Genomic DNA, 18,954 nt, shown 5'->3' with positions numbered 1-18,954 from the left:
CACAGCGCTTCTGGCAAAATATTCTGTGGACAGATGAAACTAAAGTAGAATTGTTTGGAAGGAACACACAACACTATGTGTGGAGAAAAAAGACACAACACTCCAACATCAAAACCTCATCCCAACTGTAAACTATGGTGGAGGGAGCATCATGGTTTGGGGCTGCTTTGCCTCCTCAGGGCCTGGACAGCTTGCTATCATCGACGGAAAAATGAATTCCCAAGTTTATCAAGACATTTTGCAGGAGAATGTAAGGCTATCTGTCCGCCAATTGAAGCTCAACAGAAGTTGAATGATGCAACAGGACAACGACCCAAAACACAGAAGTAGATCATCAACAGAATGGCTTAGATGAAGATCAGATCAAATTTTATGACCAATTTATGCAGAAATCCAGGTAATTCCAAAGGGTTCACATACTTTTTCTTGCCACTGTAGCTCAGTATTTGTATTATTTATTTTATAGTATTTTTTGCTCATCTTTATCAAAGGATCCAATAATTTTGGACCCCACTGTATATTATCAAGGGGCGGCAGGTAGCCTAGTGGATAGAGCGTTGGGTCAGTAACTGAAAGGTAGCAGGGTTGAATCCCTGAGCTGATATGGTAAAAATCTGTCATTCTTCCCCATGAACAAAGCAGTTAACCCACTGTTCCCTGATAGGCTATCATTGTAAATAAGATGTTCTTAACTGACTTGACAAGTTAAATATATATTTTTAATATGGACAGAGTAAAAAACAGGCATTGCATGCAAACTATTGAGATGTAATCAGGTCATAGTGCAAGCCAATGTCCTGCACTGTACTGTATGTATATTGATGGTGCATGTGTAGTCTCCATGCCAGAGAATCTGCCAATCACTGAAAATCACTGTTATTGACACAAATTGGTCAAACATTCACAAGGCTTTAACTTCAATCATTCAACCTGGCTACACCAGTTCGTCTGCTTGTACTCTACACAGTGCAGTAGGGAGGTCTTGCCAGTAGGAATACTGGGACATAGGTTGACTTGGTGTTTTTATTTCTCTCATTGAGTCATGGTTCCTTCTGGGCTTCACGTTTGGAGATGGATATTCTTTGCCTGCTTTCACTGGCTTTGTGTCTGTCAAAACACTCCAAGACCGTAAGTAAATCTGCACAGTCAGTTAGAATTTAGTAATCAGACGTGGCGTCTCGTCCTGAGCAAATTTAGAACTGTTTTTCATCTACCCTTTCTGCAGATATTTGTTCTGTGTATTTCACCTATAAGTATAGGCTTTTTAAAAAGGAATCTTTCTTTTTTTATCTTAATTATTATTATTTTATTTTTTGGGGGGCCCAAAATAAACGTTTGTTTTTACAGCTTTTTATTTTGTTCTTACATGTACTCTCTACACACATTTTACATGCATGGCGCCGCAGGAAATGCAGACGAGCATTGTGTTTGACATAAATTAATTGAAAACCTGCACTAACACATGGTTATATTTACAAGTATTGCACTTTCATGCAACCTGTAGCCTACTTTTGTCCAGCTAATTGCGGAACCACATATCAAGCAACATTATGGACAAAACATTCAAATCGTGTTGCTGCAGGATTATTTTGCTATAACAGTACTTGTGAAATTAAGATCCTACATCTGTAGTTTCTTGTTTAGAGGTGCACTCTCATTTTGTACTGATTTTCCTGTATGTTTGCTGCTGTGCATGCATATGTTCTCTCTAGGGTTTACATGGTAGCCATTCCTGCAGTGATCCAGGCAGGCTCAGAAGCCAAGCTTTGTGCTAGTCTTCTGCAGCCCAACGAGACCCTGGTCATGACCATATCTCTGATTGCCGATGAGCAGAGCAAAATTCTTCTCCAAGAGAGTTCTGACCAAGAGTTTCACCGCTGCTTCCAGTTTCAGGTCAGCCCAGCACTGGTGGACATCCAGAACCATTCCAATAAGAGTATACAGTACTTTTTAGCTTTGTGATGCATCTCTTCATTTTAGTGCAATGCCAGGTTATTTTATGGGAAATATAAATGTGGTGGCTTACTATAACTTTTCTGGAATTCTGGCTGAAATTTTACATAAAAAAGATGACATTAACTACTAAAGAAAAATAATTGTGAAAACACACTGATGAAAGGAGAAGTGATTGAATCTTCACAACCTTGACATTGTTGCAGCACCTTCTTACCAACTAAGCCACACTGGATCATGTGTTATTGGTTCATTGTCTCCCTGACAGGCCCCTCATGTGGAGAGTGACAAAGTGCAAAACTTTAAGGTGGAGGTTCGAGGTGAAACGTTTCTGTCGACAGAGGAGAGAAAGGTCATGATCAAACCGTACAGCCCGATGACATTCGTCCAAACGGATAAACCAATCTACAACCCAGGACAAACAGGTAATTTTACACAGACCCAGTAACCTACACAATTAGTCTCCTTGCTAAGAAACAGGACAATTAGGTGGGAGCATGTTTCTATGATGGTTTGCTCTGTCATCCCAGAGACACTTGAAACAGTACCATCAGGTGCAGATAAAGAAAAAAATCCGCTGTGGGTTCACTCAGAATATGTACACTGGCAATTGAGCCAACATATCACATGTTACAAACTGTTCTTCTCCTGGACATTATCTGTTGATTCCAATTGGCTCATTCATCACTCCTACTCTCCCCTGTAACTCTTCCCCAGGTCATTGCTGTAAATGAGAATGTGTTCTCAGTCAAATTATATTGATAGTGTAAATATTTTCAGTGAACTCAGTGCAGTTTTCCTTCATCTGCAATTGATTGAATTGGGGCCTTAGTACCAACAGTGTAAAATACTATCCAGAGTAGCTGTCAAATTCTGGTAACTTTCCCAAAAATCCCAGGTTTTACAGAAATCCCGGTTGAAAGATTCCTGGAATCTGGGAATCCTTCAACAGGGATTTCTGGAAAACATGGGAAAGTTAGCTAAATTATGCTTCTAAATTTCTCATTGACGCTTTGTCTTTTCATTGTCTTTTTACAGTGCAGTTTAGAGTGATCACCTTGGATACCAATTTTAGCCCTGTCAATCAGCTGGTGAGTCTTGAAAATGTGAATAATTGAATATTGAAAACAATATATCTCAATTACTTAAAAAAAAGACAAATACAGAAGAATCTCAAGGAGCACTTCACATTACTGTCTGATAGATGTAGCAATCAGGTATCATGTAACACTATGTACGATATTGTTCAACCAACTCAACTCTGCGGCCTTGTGGTTAGTGTCTTCCTTGAGAATGGAAGGTTTAGGGTGTCGAGCCTTACCAAAGAATGGGATCAGATGCCTCTCTACTTGGCACTGAACATTAACGAGATGGATTGAGGTTAATGCCCAGCAATAGACAAGCGTCCTGTCCAGGCTCCTTCACTCTACAGAAACAGGACATAGGCTCCTGCCTTATGAACAGGGACAAGGCTTATTATGGACAATATACTGTAAATGGTTATTTTAATTCAGTAATCAACTAGCCACAACATGTTATACACATCTCGTTAGTACTCCATGAACAATAAGACTTTGGAAATGGGAAATGTTTTGAACAACTATGGAGCAAAATCTAATTCTTTAGGCCATGTCTGTTTGATAAGGCTACACAAACATTTGAGACCCATAGCACTCAGTGCAAAGGTTCTGCAGAGGTTCTCTAAATAAACCTGTGTGGGTGGATTTTAGGGTGCTCAAACATTCACCACAGGACATGAGATTTTCCATTCATTTACTGTAGGTCAGATTGGAATGTATGGGATTTTTTTCCTGAGATTGAATGAATCTACTGAATTTATATTAAAGTCCCAGTGCAAATACTACTTGTGATATTTAGTTGAAGAGACAAACCCAAGCACCTGCCTAATTCCTATAGTTGTAGACAGCTTTGCTCCTCTGATTATTTTGGGGGAATTTGAGTTATTCATTAAACATTAACCAACCTTTTGTCTTGCCCTTCACAGTACAATGTTGTGGAACTTGAGGTAAGACCTTTATTAGTAATTTACTTTATGATGAGTGTCACTAAATACTACAACATGATAAGACAATGACTCCACCAGCTAGGTAGGTCATCATTCATTTCCACATGGCAGTTACCAGAAGCCTCCATATCAGCTTTATGTGAACACATCTGGGCCACCTTCAGTAAGCAAACTTCAGAACGTTGCAGATAGAAATGCCATGAATAGAACTGACGTGACTCCTTATTCTACATGTCAGACAGGCATGTTTAGCCTACATAACATGTTTGTATCTGAACGTTCCACAGTGTTGTGCCCTGCTAAATGTGTCCCTTGTTCTTTGATGAATAAACAGGATATTCATCAGAACAGGATTGGACAGTGGGTCAATACATCATCTAGTGGCAACATTCTGCAGCTTTCTCACCCCCTGAACTCTGAAGCACCCATAGGATCCTATGCTATTGTAGTGTGGATTGGTGATAACAAAATATACCATCACTTCAAGGTAAAAAAATATGGTAAGTTGAGCTTCTTTATTTTACCTTTCATGCTAGGTAATATTATGGATATGGCAGTTGAATCAATGAATCACAATTCAGGAACATTCATGAGTTAACTGCTGTTCTTTTATATCTAGTTTTGCCAAAGTTTGAGATCAAAATGAACCTCACCGATGAGATCAGCATTGTTCAAGAGGAGTATAAAGTAGAAGTGTGTGCAACGTGAGTCTACACTATCGCCGTTTTGCAATGCACTGTTGTTATGTGTAACTCCACTAATGTCACTGTCTAATTAATCGCATTGCGCTAATGCAAAAGTAAGTATTTACTGAGTGGCGCAGTGGTCTAAGACACTGCATTTCAGTGTAAGAGGTGTCACTGCAGTACCTGGTTCAAATCTAGATTGCATCACATCTGGCTGTGATTGGTCCCATCTGGTTGTGATTGGTCCCAATTGTGGTGCACAATTGGCTGGGGTAGGCTGTCATTGGAAATAATAATTTGTTCTTAACTGACTTGCCAAGTTGAATAAATACATGTTTTTTTTTAAATACAAGTAATTCAGTATTGGAATGTATTTGGAAATACTGAAATACATTTAAAATACAAATATTTTAATACTTCATACATTTCAACCCATGTCTATTTGCTCCTAGGGGTATTTGAAATAGTGTATTTGGAAACAAATACTTAAATATTCATGTATTTGAACCCAGATCTGTGCTAATGACAAATACTAATTGAAGACCTATAATGCTACTACTGCTCAATGTTATAAATTGCATCTATGAGTACCCTGCAAATGTAAAAGTTTGGGACAGTGGCATTTACATGAACAGCTGGGCCTTTAGTCATAAAGCATCTCAGAGTAGGATTGCTGATCTAGGATCAGGTCTCCCCCTGCACATGTGACCAAACGATTACACTGATCCTAGATCAGCACTCATACACATAGGCTTTATCAATACAGGTCTTGATGCATTGACAATGTTGAAAGTACTTGACTTAAAAAAAAATGCAGGAATAATGCATGGTCCCGTGTGGCTCAGTTGGTAGAGAATGGTGTTTGCAATGCCAGGGTTGTGGGTTCAATTCCCACAGGGGACCAGTATGGGAAGAAAAAAAAAGTTTGAAATGTATGCATTCACTACTGTAAGTTGCTGTGGATAGGAGCGTCTGCAAAATTACTAAAATGTAAATGTATTTTAACTTGTTGTAAGCATGCGTGTATGAGCCTTTGTAATGTCTCATATGAGGTTTATAATATACTGTCTCTCCAAGTCGGAAATCTATTATGCTTTTCATTATGAAATAAAATCAGATACACGTATGGACAGCCTGTACCTGGAAAAGCAGAGGTAGAGTTGTGCCGACCTTTAAGGAACGATGTACTTATACCAATGAGATTTGATGTGGAAACTCAACAAGGAGTTCCTGATTATACAGCCCCCTGCCACAAAGAGTCAATAGAGGTCTGTATGCTTTCCTGAAGAAACTATCATCAGTATAATTGTTTTTACCAACATATTACATTTAAATGTGATGTGGTTAAATGCATTTAAATCAGTTCTTAATGTGTGGTTTTGCATGCTTTTCCCAGATGGACCAAACTGGCTGTGCTTCTTATGTCTTCAACATGTCCATTTTCACAAAGAATGCCGGACAGAAAATGCTCATAGACAGGCTTAGTTTTAATGCAAAAGTAGAGGAGGAGGGGACAGGCAAGTCATTTATCACAAAGATTTGGAGTTGGGAAAAGTGATGACAACATTTGCCTGCAGTCAAATTAAAACATATTTTTTTATTGAGAGTGAAAGGCATGATGTCAATATGTTTAATTAGATTGTGGAGACCTGTGTTTGACCTTCGGTCAAACATATATATATATATGTGTATATATATATGTGTGTATATGTGTGTATATATGTATATATATATATGTGTGTATATATATATATATATATGTGTATATATATGTGTGTGTATATATATATATATATATATGTATATGTGTTCTTAATCATGTTTCAAAATCTTGTGTAAGGTGCACTGCAATTGAGCTCCTGCATTGTGAACTGTCATTGTGCATCATGGTGGCATGTGTTCTTGTTAAATAAACCATCCTATTCTCATTTGTTTTCCTTTAACAGGTATTACACGGTCAGAGGTAAAACAAATAGCACTCTCCTATGTGATTGGAAAACTCACATTTGTCGACACACCCACAATCTATGAACATGGATCAATTATCGAGGGCAAGGTAAGTCCAAATCCAGTGTTATTGTTCCTTGTACTTTGTTGAATTGTGGATGCCATTTGTTATTTGACATTCCCGTTTACTTAACTACTAATGGTAGGTAAGTGACACATGTAGCATCACATTCCTCCTTTTTTCCTCAGATAAACGTTGTTCACTTCAACAACACACCTATCTCTGACATGTTAGTCTACCTGTTGGAGAAGAAAGGCTGGTCCTCACATCGTCTCCAGAACCTAACCACAGACAGTCGTGGCATTGCCAGTTTCTCCCTCAACACAACCACTATGCCCAAAGAGGATATTAACCTCATAGTAAGTATGATTCCTTCTAGGTTTTGAAAGACTCCGAGACTCTTTATGCTCAATCCCAAATCACCCCATTGACCCTACACCCTGAGGTCTATCATGCTCTTGTGGAGATCTGAGGAGATTCCATTGGTATAATAAGCAATATGGTGAAACTTCCACCTAGCCTATCAGAGGGTGAGGTGGAGCTCTAAGGGTTGATTTGGGATTGGGCCTTTAGTTATACTCTCTCTTCCCTCTGTTGCTTTCCAGGTTAGCAACACACCAGAAGCGGAGAACACTGGATACATGGTCCCCTATTTCAACAGGGGGCAACACACTCTCTCACTGATCCAGCCCACCTCCCCTCACAGTAAAACGTCCAGCTCTCTGGCTATTCAGAAGATGGAGAAACCACTGGCATGTGGGGAGGAAGTGTCAATCGCCATCCAGTACGCTATCGTAGGGGAGACCGTCCCAAAGGGCTCCGTGGATGTCGTCTACCTGGTGAGTAGAACCAGAAACAAGCTGTGACAACCTGCAAACCGAGGGTGCGTCCGAAATGGCACCCTATACCATAGTGCACTATTTTAACCAGGGTCATTTCAGACATAGTCCCAGCCTCTCACCTTTAAAGGAAGGATGTCCCTATACAACACCAATATTTCTCATCATGTCCTTATTCCTGACTTGATGGGAAAACTGTTTTTCCCTCCTCCAGGCCTTATCCAGGGGGGCGATACTTCAGCATGGACATATGAAGGTTACTGTACAGCAGGGGAGTCCTGGTGAGGAAGTTTTATTAAGTAATTATGGACGTACTGGGAGGTGCTTGATGACAATGACAGTGTGTACAGTTACATGCGCACAATAATGCGATTATTGTGGCTAGGCAGATTAATATAACACTTAGATTAAAACGTTTACATGCTTTGCAAGAAGAACACTTTCCCTAATAATCCTGTTTACATGGAAGTCTGAAATCAGGCTACTGATAAATAAACGTTCAGCCAAGTTCAAAATAAACATTTTACCACAGCGACCATGCTATTTTTGGGAAGCATATTTGATTCTGAGTTCGGACATATAAAGTTTGTATGTGAAAACTACTTCTAAAACACATACATTCAAACTCACTTCCCTTGCGCTAAAGAAGGCAGATTGCTCGGCTGGTGCTAGCACATGAGCAGATCAAATACACTGCTGGAACACCATTAAGGTGTTTGCATCACCGAATAAGGTTTTTACAAATACTAATCATTTGAATGATTGTACAGAAAACCGGGGGCCTCATTCATAACCGTTGCGTAAATTTAACACTAAATATCTGCGTTCACCATTTCTGAAAAGACTGCACATACACACAAATATTGAGATACATAAACTTGGTGCATGCCATACATACGCATGTTTCTGATTATACATCAGACCTGTTATAAAACTGTGCGCGCATCAACGAGCATTATAACTCCGCCTAGAAAACGCTCATCGTTTACCTTTTATGGTATTGGAATTTGGCCAAGACAGTAACGACAGGAAATAGTAATGGCGAACTTTATCAAATGTCTTTGGAGGTGTTGCCAGAATTATTTATTTTGCAGTGACATTTGCTGTTGGCTACCAGGCCATTTCTGAAAGACAAAACCAATTGAAAATTGTTGTGGACCTCTAAACAGATCGCAGGTCGCAGTTGTAAATGAGAACTTGTTCTCAACTGGCATACCTGGTTAAATAAAGGTGAAATAAAAATATATAGTTTGAATGCAATAATGTTTTGCATAATTATTTTCCAAGACATAAATATGCTGCACTGCCCACGAATTCTGAAACATTGTCTAAAATGAAAACTACAGTATACCTACTTACAGTGGTAGCCTACACACTTCAATACAAACAATCAACTGCTGTTCACCTGTTAAATTATACTGCATGTTATAAACCACGCTCCCTGTCCAATGCGATGAGTAAAAACATGAAATTACAGTATAATAGCCTATCTTATAGGCCCAATTACATGAGCAATGCACATGGTAATTTCTTGTATGGCTACTTCGGGAATATGAACTCATTATGACCAGAAAATGTGAGGAATTTATTCTGCATGATATCTATTATGTTTGAGAAATTCAAGTAGCCTATCCTAACTTGCTGTAGGCCTATAGGCTATTTCGGGGGTAGCCTATGAAACCATCACAGCCAGAAAGGTGAGGATTTATTCTGCAATGATCATGGTAATGAAATGAATAATTAGAAATAAGCATCTTTTAGAATGCAAAGATAAAATACATTGATTTTCGCTCTTCTCGCTAAGGGAAAATTATTAGTAGTAGTATTATTGTATTTAGCTACCTGTTTTTTGTTATAAATAAGAGTGTCATATTCCTGCACAATGCTACTTTTGCCATCTTGCAATGCAGTACTTCAATCACTAGAAACTGTGCGTACGCATGGTCTGAAGTTTACAGGAGGATAAGCACATTCTCACTTCAAGTTCAGAATTTATAAACACCAACTTTTGAGTGAAAACTGGGCATGCATGTTTAGGGGCATATTTTGTGCATACCCAACGTTTTATATGCCCCTGGTGTTTTAATCGATGTATGCTTTCTTTGATTTTGGCTTTACGCCAATTAAGACAAAGAGTAAGGTGACTATTGCATAATCTGTTTTCAGCCATAATCAGTTTACTATCGAATTATTATGGTGCATGTAAACGTACTCAGTGTCATATGCTCTTGCTTTGCAGTAACTGAGGGTGAAGTCACCTTGAAGTTGGCAGTAGTTCCAGAGATGGCACCATTGGTACAGGTCCTGGTGTACAGTATGCTACCCAGTGAGACTGTCATCGCCCACAGCATGAATTTCCCCACTGAGAAATGTTTCAGACACAAGGTGTGTGTGTATGCATGTGAAAAATATGGGTTGTTTATGAATTCGAAGGACCAATAAAAAACTTAGGTGCTGGAGTTTAGGCTGGTTGTAACGGCTGTCGTAGAGAGGGGACCAAAGCGCAGCGTGTTGAGTGCTCATTATGATATTTATTAACTCAAAAAACACTAAAGACAAAATAACAAACGGAAACCGATCAACTTACAGTTCTGTCAGGTACAGAGACTAAACAGAATGCAACTGCCCGCAAACACAGGTGGAAAAAACCCTACTTAAATATGATCTCCAATTAGAGGCAATGAGGACCAGCTGCCTCCAATTGGAGATCAACCCCCCCCAAAAAAAACATAGAAATTGAGCCCCAGAATTAAACATAGAAAACATAGAAAACCACCCAAAAACACCCCGTCACGCCCTGACCTACTCTACTATAGAAAATTACATCTTACAAGGGTCAGGATGTGACACAGGTAGCAACCACCACAGGTGCCCGTTCAGAACACGAGGAAGCAGTAGTTCTAGTTCAAGGGTTTAATGAAGATCCACACACAGAAATACAACACCACCCTCTCTGATACTAATTGTGGTTCTGTAAAAAAATAAATAATAGGAGAACTTAGGCTATAGCACAGTATGGGAAAAATATGCCTATTTGCATGTCAACAAACTAAACAAGCTATGTGGACCCAAACACATGCTAGATGCACAAATAAACAATAGAGCATTGTAGAAAGATCAACACATTATAAAACATAATAAGCATGAGCGACCTACAACCAAAAATAGCCTAGCACCACAGACAAAAGCTAACAGATGCTAATCGCTAATAAGCATGCTAAATAGTAATGCATTCCCGACGACAATGCTAATGCTAACGCTAAAGGGAGTACGCGAGCTAGCTAGCTACCGCTTTAACACAAATGGTACATATTTACAACAGACACTAAAGGTGTATCATGTACACGTATGTATGTCCTGTGTGCCAGGTGTTGGTGGAGTTCTCACCCTCAAAAGCAGTCCCAGGGGAGGAGAACACCCTGCAGCTCTCCGCCCAGCCCGGCTCCCTCTGTGGCCTCAGTACTGTGGACAAGAGTGTTCACATCATGGAGCCAGGGAAGAGGCTGGATGCTGACAAGGTAACAGAGCTCACTGAAGTGAATGTCAACAGTCATACCACCATATACACAGCTTTTGTGGTGCTGGCCACAACAACCAGCTTCAGGGGAATAAGAAGTGACTACAGCAGATATGGAGTGGGTCTGTTCACAGTGGGCCAATTGGTGTGCTGGAAAGCATATCCCTATTGGTACTTAAAGTGGAAATGTGAGTTATAGATCTACGTGAATACAAGTCTAAGAAACAATATATCTGTTCTATGTGTGCTATTTCTATTTTACTTTTGGTTTTGTACACCATCTTCAAACAGCTGAAACACCAATATTTTGGATTATGGAAAATATATTTCACAGTGGTTTAGATGGTTCAATGATTCTCTACACTATACTCACATGAGCCAGCAGCATACACTACCGTTCAAAAGTTTGGGGTCATTTAGAAATGTCCTTGTTTTTGACAGAAAAGCACTTTTTTTTTGTCCTTTAAAAAAACATCAAATTGATCAGAAATAGAATGTAGACATTGTTAATGTTGTAAATGACTTTTGTAGCTGCAAACGGCAGATTTTTTTAATGGAATATCTACATAGGTGTACAGAGGCCCATTATCAGCAACCATCACTCCTGTGTTTCAATGGCACGTTGTGTTAGCCTTTTAAAATGATAAACTTGGATTAGCTAATTGATCATTAGAAAACCCTTTTGCAATTATATTTGCACAGCTGAAAACTGTTGTGCTGATTAAAGAAACAATAAAACTTGTCTTCTTTAGGCTAGTTGAGAATCTGGAGCATCAGCATTTGTGGGTTCGATTACAGGCTCAAAATAACCAGAAACAAAGACCTTTCTTCTGAAACTCGTCAGTCTATTCTTGTTCTGAGTAATGAAAGCTATTCCATGTGAGAAATTGCCAAGAAACTGAAGATCTCGTACAACGCTATGTACTACTCCCTTCACAGAACAGTGCAAACTGGCTCTAACCAGAATAGAAAGAGGAGTGGGAGGCCCCGGTGCACAGCAAGAGGACAAGTACATTAGAGTGTCTAGTTTGAGAAACAGACGCATCACAAGTCCTCAACTGGCAGCTTCATTAAATATTACCCGCAAAACACCAGTCTCAACGTCAACAGTGAAGATGCGACTCCGGGATGCTGGTCTTCTAGGCAGAGTTCCTCTGTCCAGTGTCTGTATTCTTTTGCCCATCATAATACTTTATTTTTATTGGCCAGTCTGAGATATGGCTTTTTCTTTGCAACTCTGCCTAGAAGGCCAGCATCCTGGGGGTTGCCTCTTCACTGTTGACATTGAGTATTTCTTATTAGACAAGTCCAAGTAGTCACTGCCTTCTGTTTGGTGCCCAATGAACAAGGTCATTTCACGTCTCCTTATCATCTCATTCCAGATATTTGATTTGTTACCAGTCAAGGAGACAACATACATTCCCTACCAGCTTGAAGATCCAGTGTTATGTTTACGTGTAAGACCAAGGAGATATGTAATACCATACCCAGATGGACCAACTGACCAAAAAAATGAACCTTTGAAAGTTTTTCAGGTAACTTCTGCCTTGTTTTCACTTAACTTGAAGCCTGTTTTCCTCTCTCGTAAGAATCAGTTACTATTCTGTTACCATGCATTCATCTTCTTAAATTATACATTTCTAAAGTAGCCTTTTGAGGCAAAAAATGCATATAGAATAGAAAAATTAAACTGAGACATTCATTAATATTGAGCTCTCTTGTTTGTGATTCTGATATTTCTAGAACCTGGGACTGAAGCTGGCAACTAACCTGGTTATAAGAGTACCTTCCTGCCTAAGTTACAAGGGGAACGAGTACCATCAGTCCTATGGTGAGATGTCCTCCTTACCACGTCTTTGAATCTTGGGAAATGTATGGGTTTTGTTATTCTAACATAGCTTGTGATAGGTTCTAAATAACAGAGTAAAAACGGACAACTATGAAAAGCTCAAGCCAAGTTTATTCACCCAATGTGTCAGACAGCTGAACAGACAAAGACATAGTCACACAAATCAAATCAAACTTTATTTATCACATGCGCCGAATACAACAAGTGTAGACCTTACCATGAAATGCTTACTTACAAGCCCTTAACCAACAGTGCAGTTCAAGAAGAGTTAAGAAAATATTTACCAAATAAACTAAAGTAAAAAATTATAAAAAGTAACATAACGTTAACGAGGCTATATACACAGGGTACCGGTACTGAGTCAGTGTGTGCGGGTACAGGTTAGAGGTAATTTGTACATGTAGGTAGGGGTGAAGTGACTATGCATAGATAATAAGCAGCGAGTAGCAGCAGTGTACCATTGAAATGGTGGGGGATGGGGGTGGTCAATGTAATAGTCCGGTGGCCAATTGATTAATTGTTCAGCAGTCTTATGGCTTGGGGGTAGAAGCTGTTAAGGAGCCTTTTGGTCCTAGACTTGGCACTCCGGTACCGCTTTCTGTGCGGTAGCAGAGAAAACAGTCTATGACTTGGGTGACTGGAGTCTCTGACAATTTTATGGGCTTTCCTCTGACACCGCCTATTATATAGGTCCTGGATTGCAGGAAGCTTGGCCCCAGTGATATACTGGGCCGTTCACACTACCCTCTGTAGCACCTTATGGTCAGATGCCGAGAAGTTGCCATACCAGGCGATGATGCAACCAGTCAGGATGCTCTCGATGGTGCAGCTGTAGAACTTTTTGAGGATCTGGGGACCCATGCCCAATCTTTTCAGTCTCCTGAGGGGGAAAAGGTTTTGTCGTGCCCTCTTCACGACTGTCTTGGTGTGTTTGGACCATGATCGATCGTTGGTGATGTGGACACCAAGGAACTTGAAACTCTTGACCTGCTCCACTACAGCCCCGTTGATGTTAATGGGGGCATGTTCGCCCCCCCTTTTCCTGTAGTCCACGATCAGCTCCTATGTCTTGCTCACATTGAGGGAGAGGTTGTCGGTGATCAGGCCTACCACTGTCATCAGCAAACTTAATGATGGTGTTGGAATCGTGTTTGGCCACACAGTCGTGGCTGAACAGGGAGTACAGGAGGGGACTAAGTACACCCCCCTGAGGGGCCCCAGTGTTGAGGATCAGCGTGGCAGATGTGTTATTGCCTACCCTTACCACCTGGGGGCGGCCCGTCAGGAAATCCATGATCCAGTTACAGATGGAGGTGTTTAGTCCCAGGGTCCTTGGCTTAGTGATGAGCTTTCGTGGGCACTATGGTGTTGAACGCTGAGCTGTAGTCAATGAACATCTTTGTCACATAGGTGTTCCTTTTTTTCCAGGTGGGAAAGGGCAGTGTGGAGTGCGATTGAGATTGCTTCATCTGGATCTGTTGGGGCAGTATGCGAATTGGAGTGGGTCTAGGGTATCCGAGAGGATACTCTTGATGTGAGCCATGACCAGCCTTTCAAAGCACTTCATGGCCACTGACGTGAGTGCTACAGGTGGTAATCATTTAGGCAGCTTACCTTCGCTTCCTTGGGCACAGGGACTATGGTGGTCTGCTTGAAACATGTTGGTATTACAAACTCAGTTAGGGAGAGGTTGAAAATGTCAGTGATGACACTTGCTAGTTGGTCAGTGCATGCTTTGAGTACACGTTCTGGTAGTCCATCTGGACCCGCTGCTTTGTGAATGTTGACCTGTTTAAAGGTCTTGCTCACATCGGCTACTGAGAGCGTTATCACACAGTCATCCGGAACAGTTGGTGCTCTCGTGCATGCTTCAGTGTTACTTGCCTCGAAGCGAGCATTAACAACATTCAGCTAGTCTGGTAGGCTCGCGTCACTGGGCAGCTCGCATCTGGGTTTCCCTTTGTAGTCCGTAATAGTTTTCAAGCCTTGCCGCATCCGACGAGCATCAGAGCCGGTGTAGTAGGATTCAATCTTAATCCTGCATTGACGCTTTGCTTGTTTGATGGTTCGTCTGAGGGCATAGAAGGATTTCATGCAGTATAGGCGTCCAGATTAGTGTCCCGCTCCTTGAAAGCGGCAGCTCTAGCCTTTAGCTCGATGCGGATGTTGCCTTTAATCCATGGCTTCTGGTTAGGATATCTACATACGGTCACTGTAGGGACGACGTCGCCAATGGACTTATTGATGAATCCGATGACTGAGGTGGTATACTCCTCAATGCCATTGGATGAATCCCAGAACATATTCCAGTCTGTGCTAGCATTGCAGTCCTGTAGAGTAGCATCCGTGCCATCTGACCACTTCCATATTGAGCGAGTCACTGGTACTTCCTGCTTTAGTTTTTGCTTGTAAACAGGAATCAGGAGGATAGAATTATGGTCAGATATGGCAAATGGAGGGCGGGGGAGAGCTTTGTATGCATCTCAGTGTGTGGAGTAAAGGTAGTCTAGAATTTTTTTTACCCCCTCTGGTTGCACATGTGACATGCTGGTAAAAATTTGGTAAAACTGATTTAAGTTTGCCTGCATTAAAGTCCCCGGCCACTAGGAGCGCCGCTTCTGGGTGAGCATTTTCTTGTTTGCTTATGGCCTTATAGAGTGTGGTCTTAGTGCCAAAATCGGTCTGTGGTGGTAAATAGATGGCTACGAATAATACAGATGAGAACTCTCTTGGTAGATAGTGTGGTCTACAGCTTATCATAAGGTACTCTACCTCAGGCGAGCAATACCTTGAGACTTTAATATTAGACATCGAGCACCAGCTGTTATTGACAAAAAGACACACACCCCTACCCCTCGTCTTACCATACGTAGCTTCTCTGTTCTGCCGGTGCAGAAGTGAAACATAATATATTACAATTCTTAATGTCCCGTTGGTAGGATAATCGTAATCATAGGTCATCCTTTTTTATTTTCCAATGATTACATGTTAGCGAGTAGAATTGATGGCAATGGGAGTTTACTCGCTCACCTACGGATTCTCAGAAGGCAACATGATCTGCGTCCTCTTAGCCTCCGTCTTTTCTTCATGCAAATGACGGGGATCTGGGTCTGTTCCCGGGAGAGCAGTATATCTTTCTCGTTGGACTCGTTAAAGGAAAAAGCTTCTTCCAGTCTGTGGTGAGTAATCCCAGTTCTGATGTACAGAAGTTATTTTTGGTCATAAGAGACGGTAGCAGCAACATTATGTACAAAATAAGTTAAAACATAAGTTACAAACGCGAAAAACGAACGAAATAGCACAATAAAATCAAAGTTTATTTGTCACGTGCGCCGAATACAACAGTGAAATGCTTACTTACAGGCTCTAACCAATTGTGCAAAAAAGGTATTAGGTGAACAATAGGTAAGTAAAGAAATAAAAACAACAGTAAAAAGACAGTGAAAAATAATAGTAGCGAGGCTATATACAGTAGCGAGACAATAAAAGTAGGGAGGCTACATACAGATACCGGTTAGTCGGGCTGATTGAGGGTATGTAAAACGTCAGCCATCCTCTTCGGCACCACAAGCACTGGTATTTAACCCTTCCTCCTATGCTGGGTCTCCTCATTACACATCGGAACAGCCAGTACACCTCTGTTGCTAGACAGAACTTTAGTGATTTCTGTTCTTACTCAATTCATCTGACCTGATCTCGGCCCAATTTCCTCACTCCTCCCTAACTCACGGCTGTCCTGTTAACTTGTACCAGACTGTGGCCCTTCTCCTTTCCAAAGGATCCCTGATGTCTAACAATAACATATTCTGACAGAATGTAAATGTTCTACATTCCCCTCTCTCCCTCAGTGACATGAATAAGGATATTTCATATTTTCACGTTTAGAAGTCAGAACCCATCACCTGATTAAACCAGTCTGAACACTGCATGCATCACAGTTGAAAGCAGCATTCAGTCTGGTTTGACAAGGCTGATTCTAACACGAGAATGACTATGTTTTGTTTTAGTAGTATCCTACAGACACTACGCCCACCCTATAGCCATGGACAGCCTTTTAACGAGTCAGGGTGGACTTCCTGGAATATCCGGAGCCCCTCTGCCACCCATACAGACAGTCCGTACGTTCTTCCCCGAGACATGGATATGGGATCTTGTGGAAGTTGGGTAAGAGCACTGTACAGTGAGGCTGTTGCCTTATAGATGGGTTGGCTGACAATGTCACAAAAATAATGTGCGCGCATCGCTGAGGCAGAAGGCTGTGTGATGCTATGATTCGGAACGGTCAGATAGTAACAATGACAAGAAGCTGCCATGTGGGGAATAGTCGGTGGCTCATTTCAGCTCGTTGTATCTTGTTATTGATACCATGTTTTGTTTTGACTCATGTCATGTCTATGCTAATATGGCAAAAATTCTCTAGCTAGCTAACCAACAAATGTAACGATGCAAGTGCTCATTGTACAAATGTATTTATGTTTTCAATAAACATTTGGAGGCAAAATATAGTTTACTTGTTGTCAACAATCTAAGCCAACCCCGTCTATTTTGCCCCATAGTTGCGTACGTGTCGGTTTTGTTGAAAAACAACCAACCCGCCTATATTAAAACATACATTAGTGGTCCAGATTAGGAACCTGTACCTCATTAAACTGCATTACAGAGTAGGGGTGCGTGGTGTAAATGTATACATTTTTTACATTCAACATCACTCCGCAAAGGGAAATATAGTATTTTTTCTAACAAAGATATCTACATATATTTCAGGATGTTGTGTATCCCTGGAAATAATCAGAATGAATGTAAACATTAGAGTATTGAAAACATAGCTTGTCCAAAGAAAATGGTCTCTTGGCACAACTTTCCCCACGGTACAGGGTAAGTAAACTGCCTACAAATTTCTGTACTGAGTGAAATATTACCACTACCTTTTGAAAACTATAGCTAGGTTTCCATCCGATTGGGGAGAGATGTTTCCATCAAATTGACTATATGATGAGATTATTATGGACATTATTTGTCAAATGATGGCCAAGCATCGATCATCATGTCACCAGAATAAAACCCTCAATATTTATTGGAAAGGAGCATCATCCTCATCACCTTGCACTTTCACCACCTTATGAAGTTCTTCAAAATGTATTTCATCTGTAGCCTAATAAACTGCATGCTTTTCCTAGTCGTAGTGGGAGGACCACACAACATGTCATCGCATATTTCCAAGTTTTACTTAGATATGATGGTTATTATATCCAGGGGCGGAAATCCCGGGGGGGACGGGGGTGACACGACCCCCCCATCCTGGGAAAAATATGATTTGTCCCCCCCAATATATCACTGAAACATAACTATGTAATTTAAATAATATTAATAATACGCAATGAAAGCAATTGTGCTGATTATAGACACTTAATAGCGCGTATTTAAGTTTCAAAAGATTGCGACCCCCCCCCCCACCCTTTGCCTCACAATGGTTTGATCCACTGCCAGTTCCTTAGTTGGCAAGGTAACAGAGGGGTCGTGTCTACTGTAAATTAGTGCTTCAAAGTCCCTGTGATAAGGTTAGCGATAAACTGAAGTCAAAACTGAACAGAACTACACTCTCTTCTACCATTGTCTTAAATATATTTAATGGTCTCAGTACAAAAGCTAAATTGTCGCATGGGAACTTTTATTTATTTATTTTATTTCACCTTTATTTAACCCGGGTAGCAAAGATTATAGCAAACACCACTGAAACGGAATTGGTGCTCGCTAGCTTTGCAAATTCAGCTATTGTTGGAAGCCAGCCAATATGAAACAAACTATTAAAATTACAAAAGGTTGCAGCATATGTTGTGTAAATGGTGAACTCATACAGCTGTCAACTCTTGTCATTTTAATCCGTTTCACATTTTCTAGCTACCTTTTAGATCGAAGCCCAAATAGAATGATAAAAGATAAGATGATAGAAGCCCATCTCCTACTGTAAATAACCTACACACTGTGTGTGTGTAGCCAGCCAGCCAGGTAGAAAAATGGCAGAAAAATAAAAGACGGACATCAGAGTATTTTTCAGTACAAAAACGCAAAGTAAGAA

The 18,954-nt window shown here is 40.6% G+C and overlaps 1 protein-coding gene across 2 annotated transcripts in view; it reads left to right on the top strand.

The window, feature by feature from the left end:
• Positions 1–924: 924 nt before the first annotated feature.
• LOC115206174 (alpha-2-macroglobulin) overlaps positions 925–18,954 on the top strand; it is a 34,198-nt gene continuing 16,168 nt past the window's right edge. The window contains exons 1-18 of one of the 2 annotated variants that reach the window (XM_029772851.1): positions 925–1,128; positions 1,713–1,893; positions 2,222–2,378; positions 2,992–3,044; positions 3,959–3,979; positions 4,314–4,479; positions 4,599–4,683; positions 5,783–5,933; positions 6,062–6,182; positions 6,612–6,721; positions 6,862–7,032; positions 7,279–7,512; positions 7,727–7,793; positions 9,752–9,897; positions 10,881–11,030; positions 12,412–12,564; positions 12,773–12,860; positions 16,889–17,042. In XM_029772851.1, coding sequence (XP_029628711.1) covers positions 1,043–1,128; positions 1,713–1,893; positions 2,222–2,378; positions 2,992–3,044; positions 3,959–3,979; positions 4,314–4,479; positions 4,599–4,683; positions 5,783–5,933; positions 6,062–6,182; positions 6,612–6,721; positions 6,862–7,032; positions 7,279–7,512; positions 7,727–7,793; positions 9,752–9,897; positions 10,881–11,030; positions 12,412–12,564; positions 12,773–12,860; positions 16,889–17,042 — 2,294 coding nt within the window. In that variant the 5' untranslated portion in view covers positions 925–1,042. Of the gene's footprint in view, positions 1,129–1,712; positions 1,894–2,221; positions 2,379–2,991; positions 3,045–3,958; positions 3,980–4,313; positions 4,480–4,598; positions 4,684–5,782; positions 5,934–6,061; positions 6,183–6,611; positions 6,722–6,861; positions 7,033–7,278; positions 7,513–7,726; positions 7,794–9,751; positions 9,898–10,880; positions 11,031–12,411; positions 12,565–12,772; positions 12,861–16,885; positions 17,043–18,954 lie in introns of both variants that reach the window. The other variant, XM_029772850.1, reaches the window with a different exon arrangement.

Source organism: Salmo trutta, chromosome 13 (assembly GCF_901001165.1).
Source record: "Salmo trutta chromosome 13, fSalTru1.1, whole genome shotgun sequence".
Lineage (NCBI taxonomy): Eukaryota > Metazoa > Chordata > Actinopteri > Salmoniformes > Salmonidae > Salmo > Salmo trutta.
This window is presented reverse-complemented; position numbering and strand designations above follow the sequence as displayed.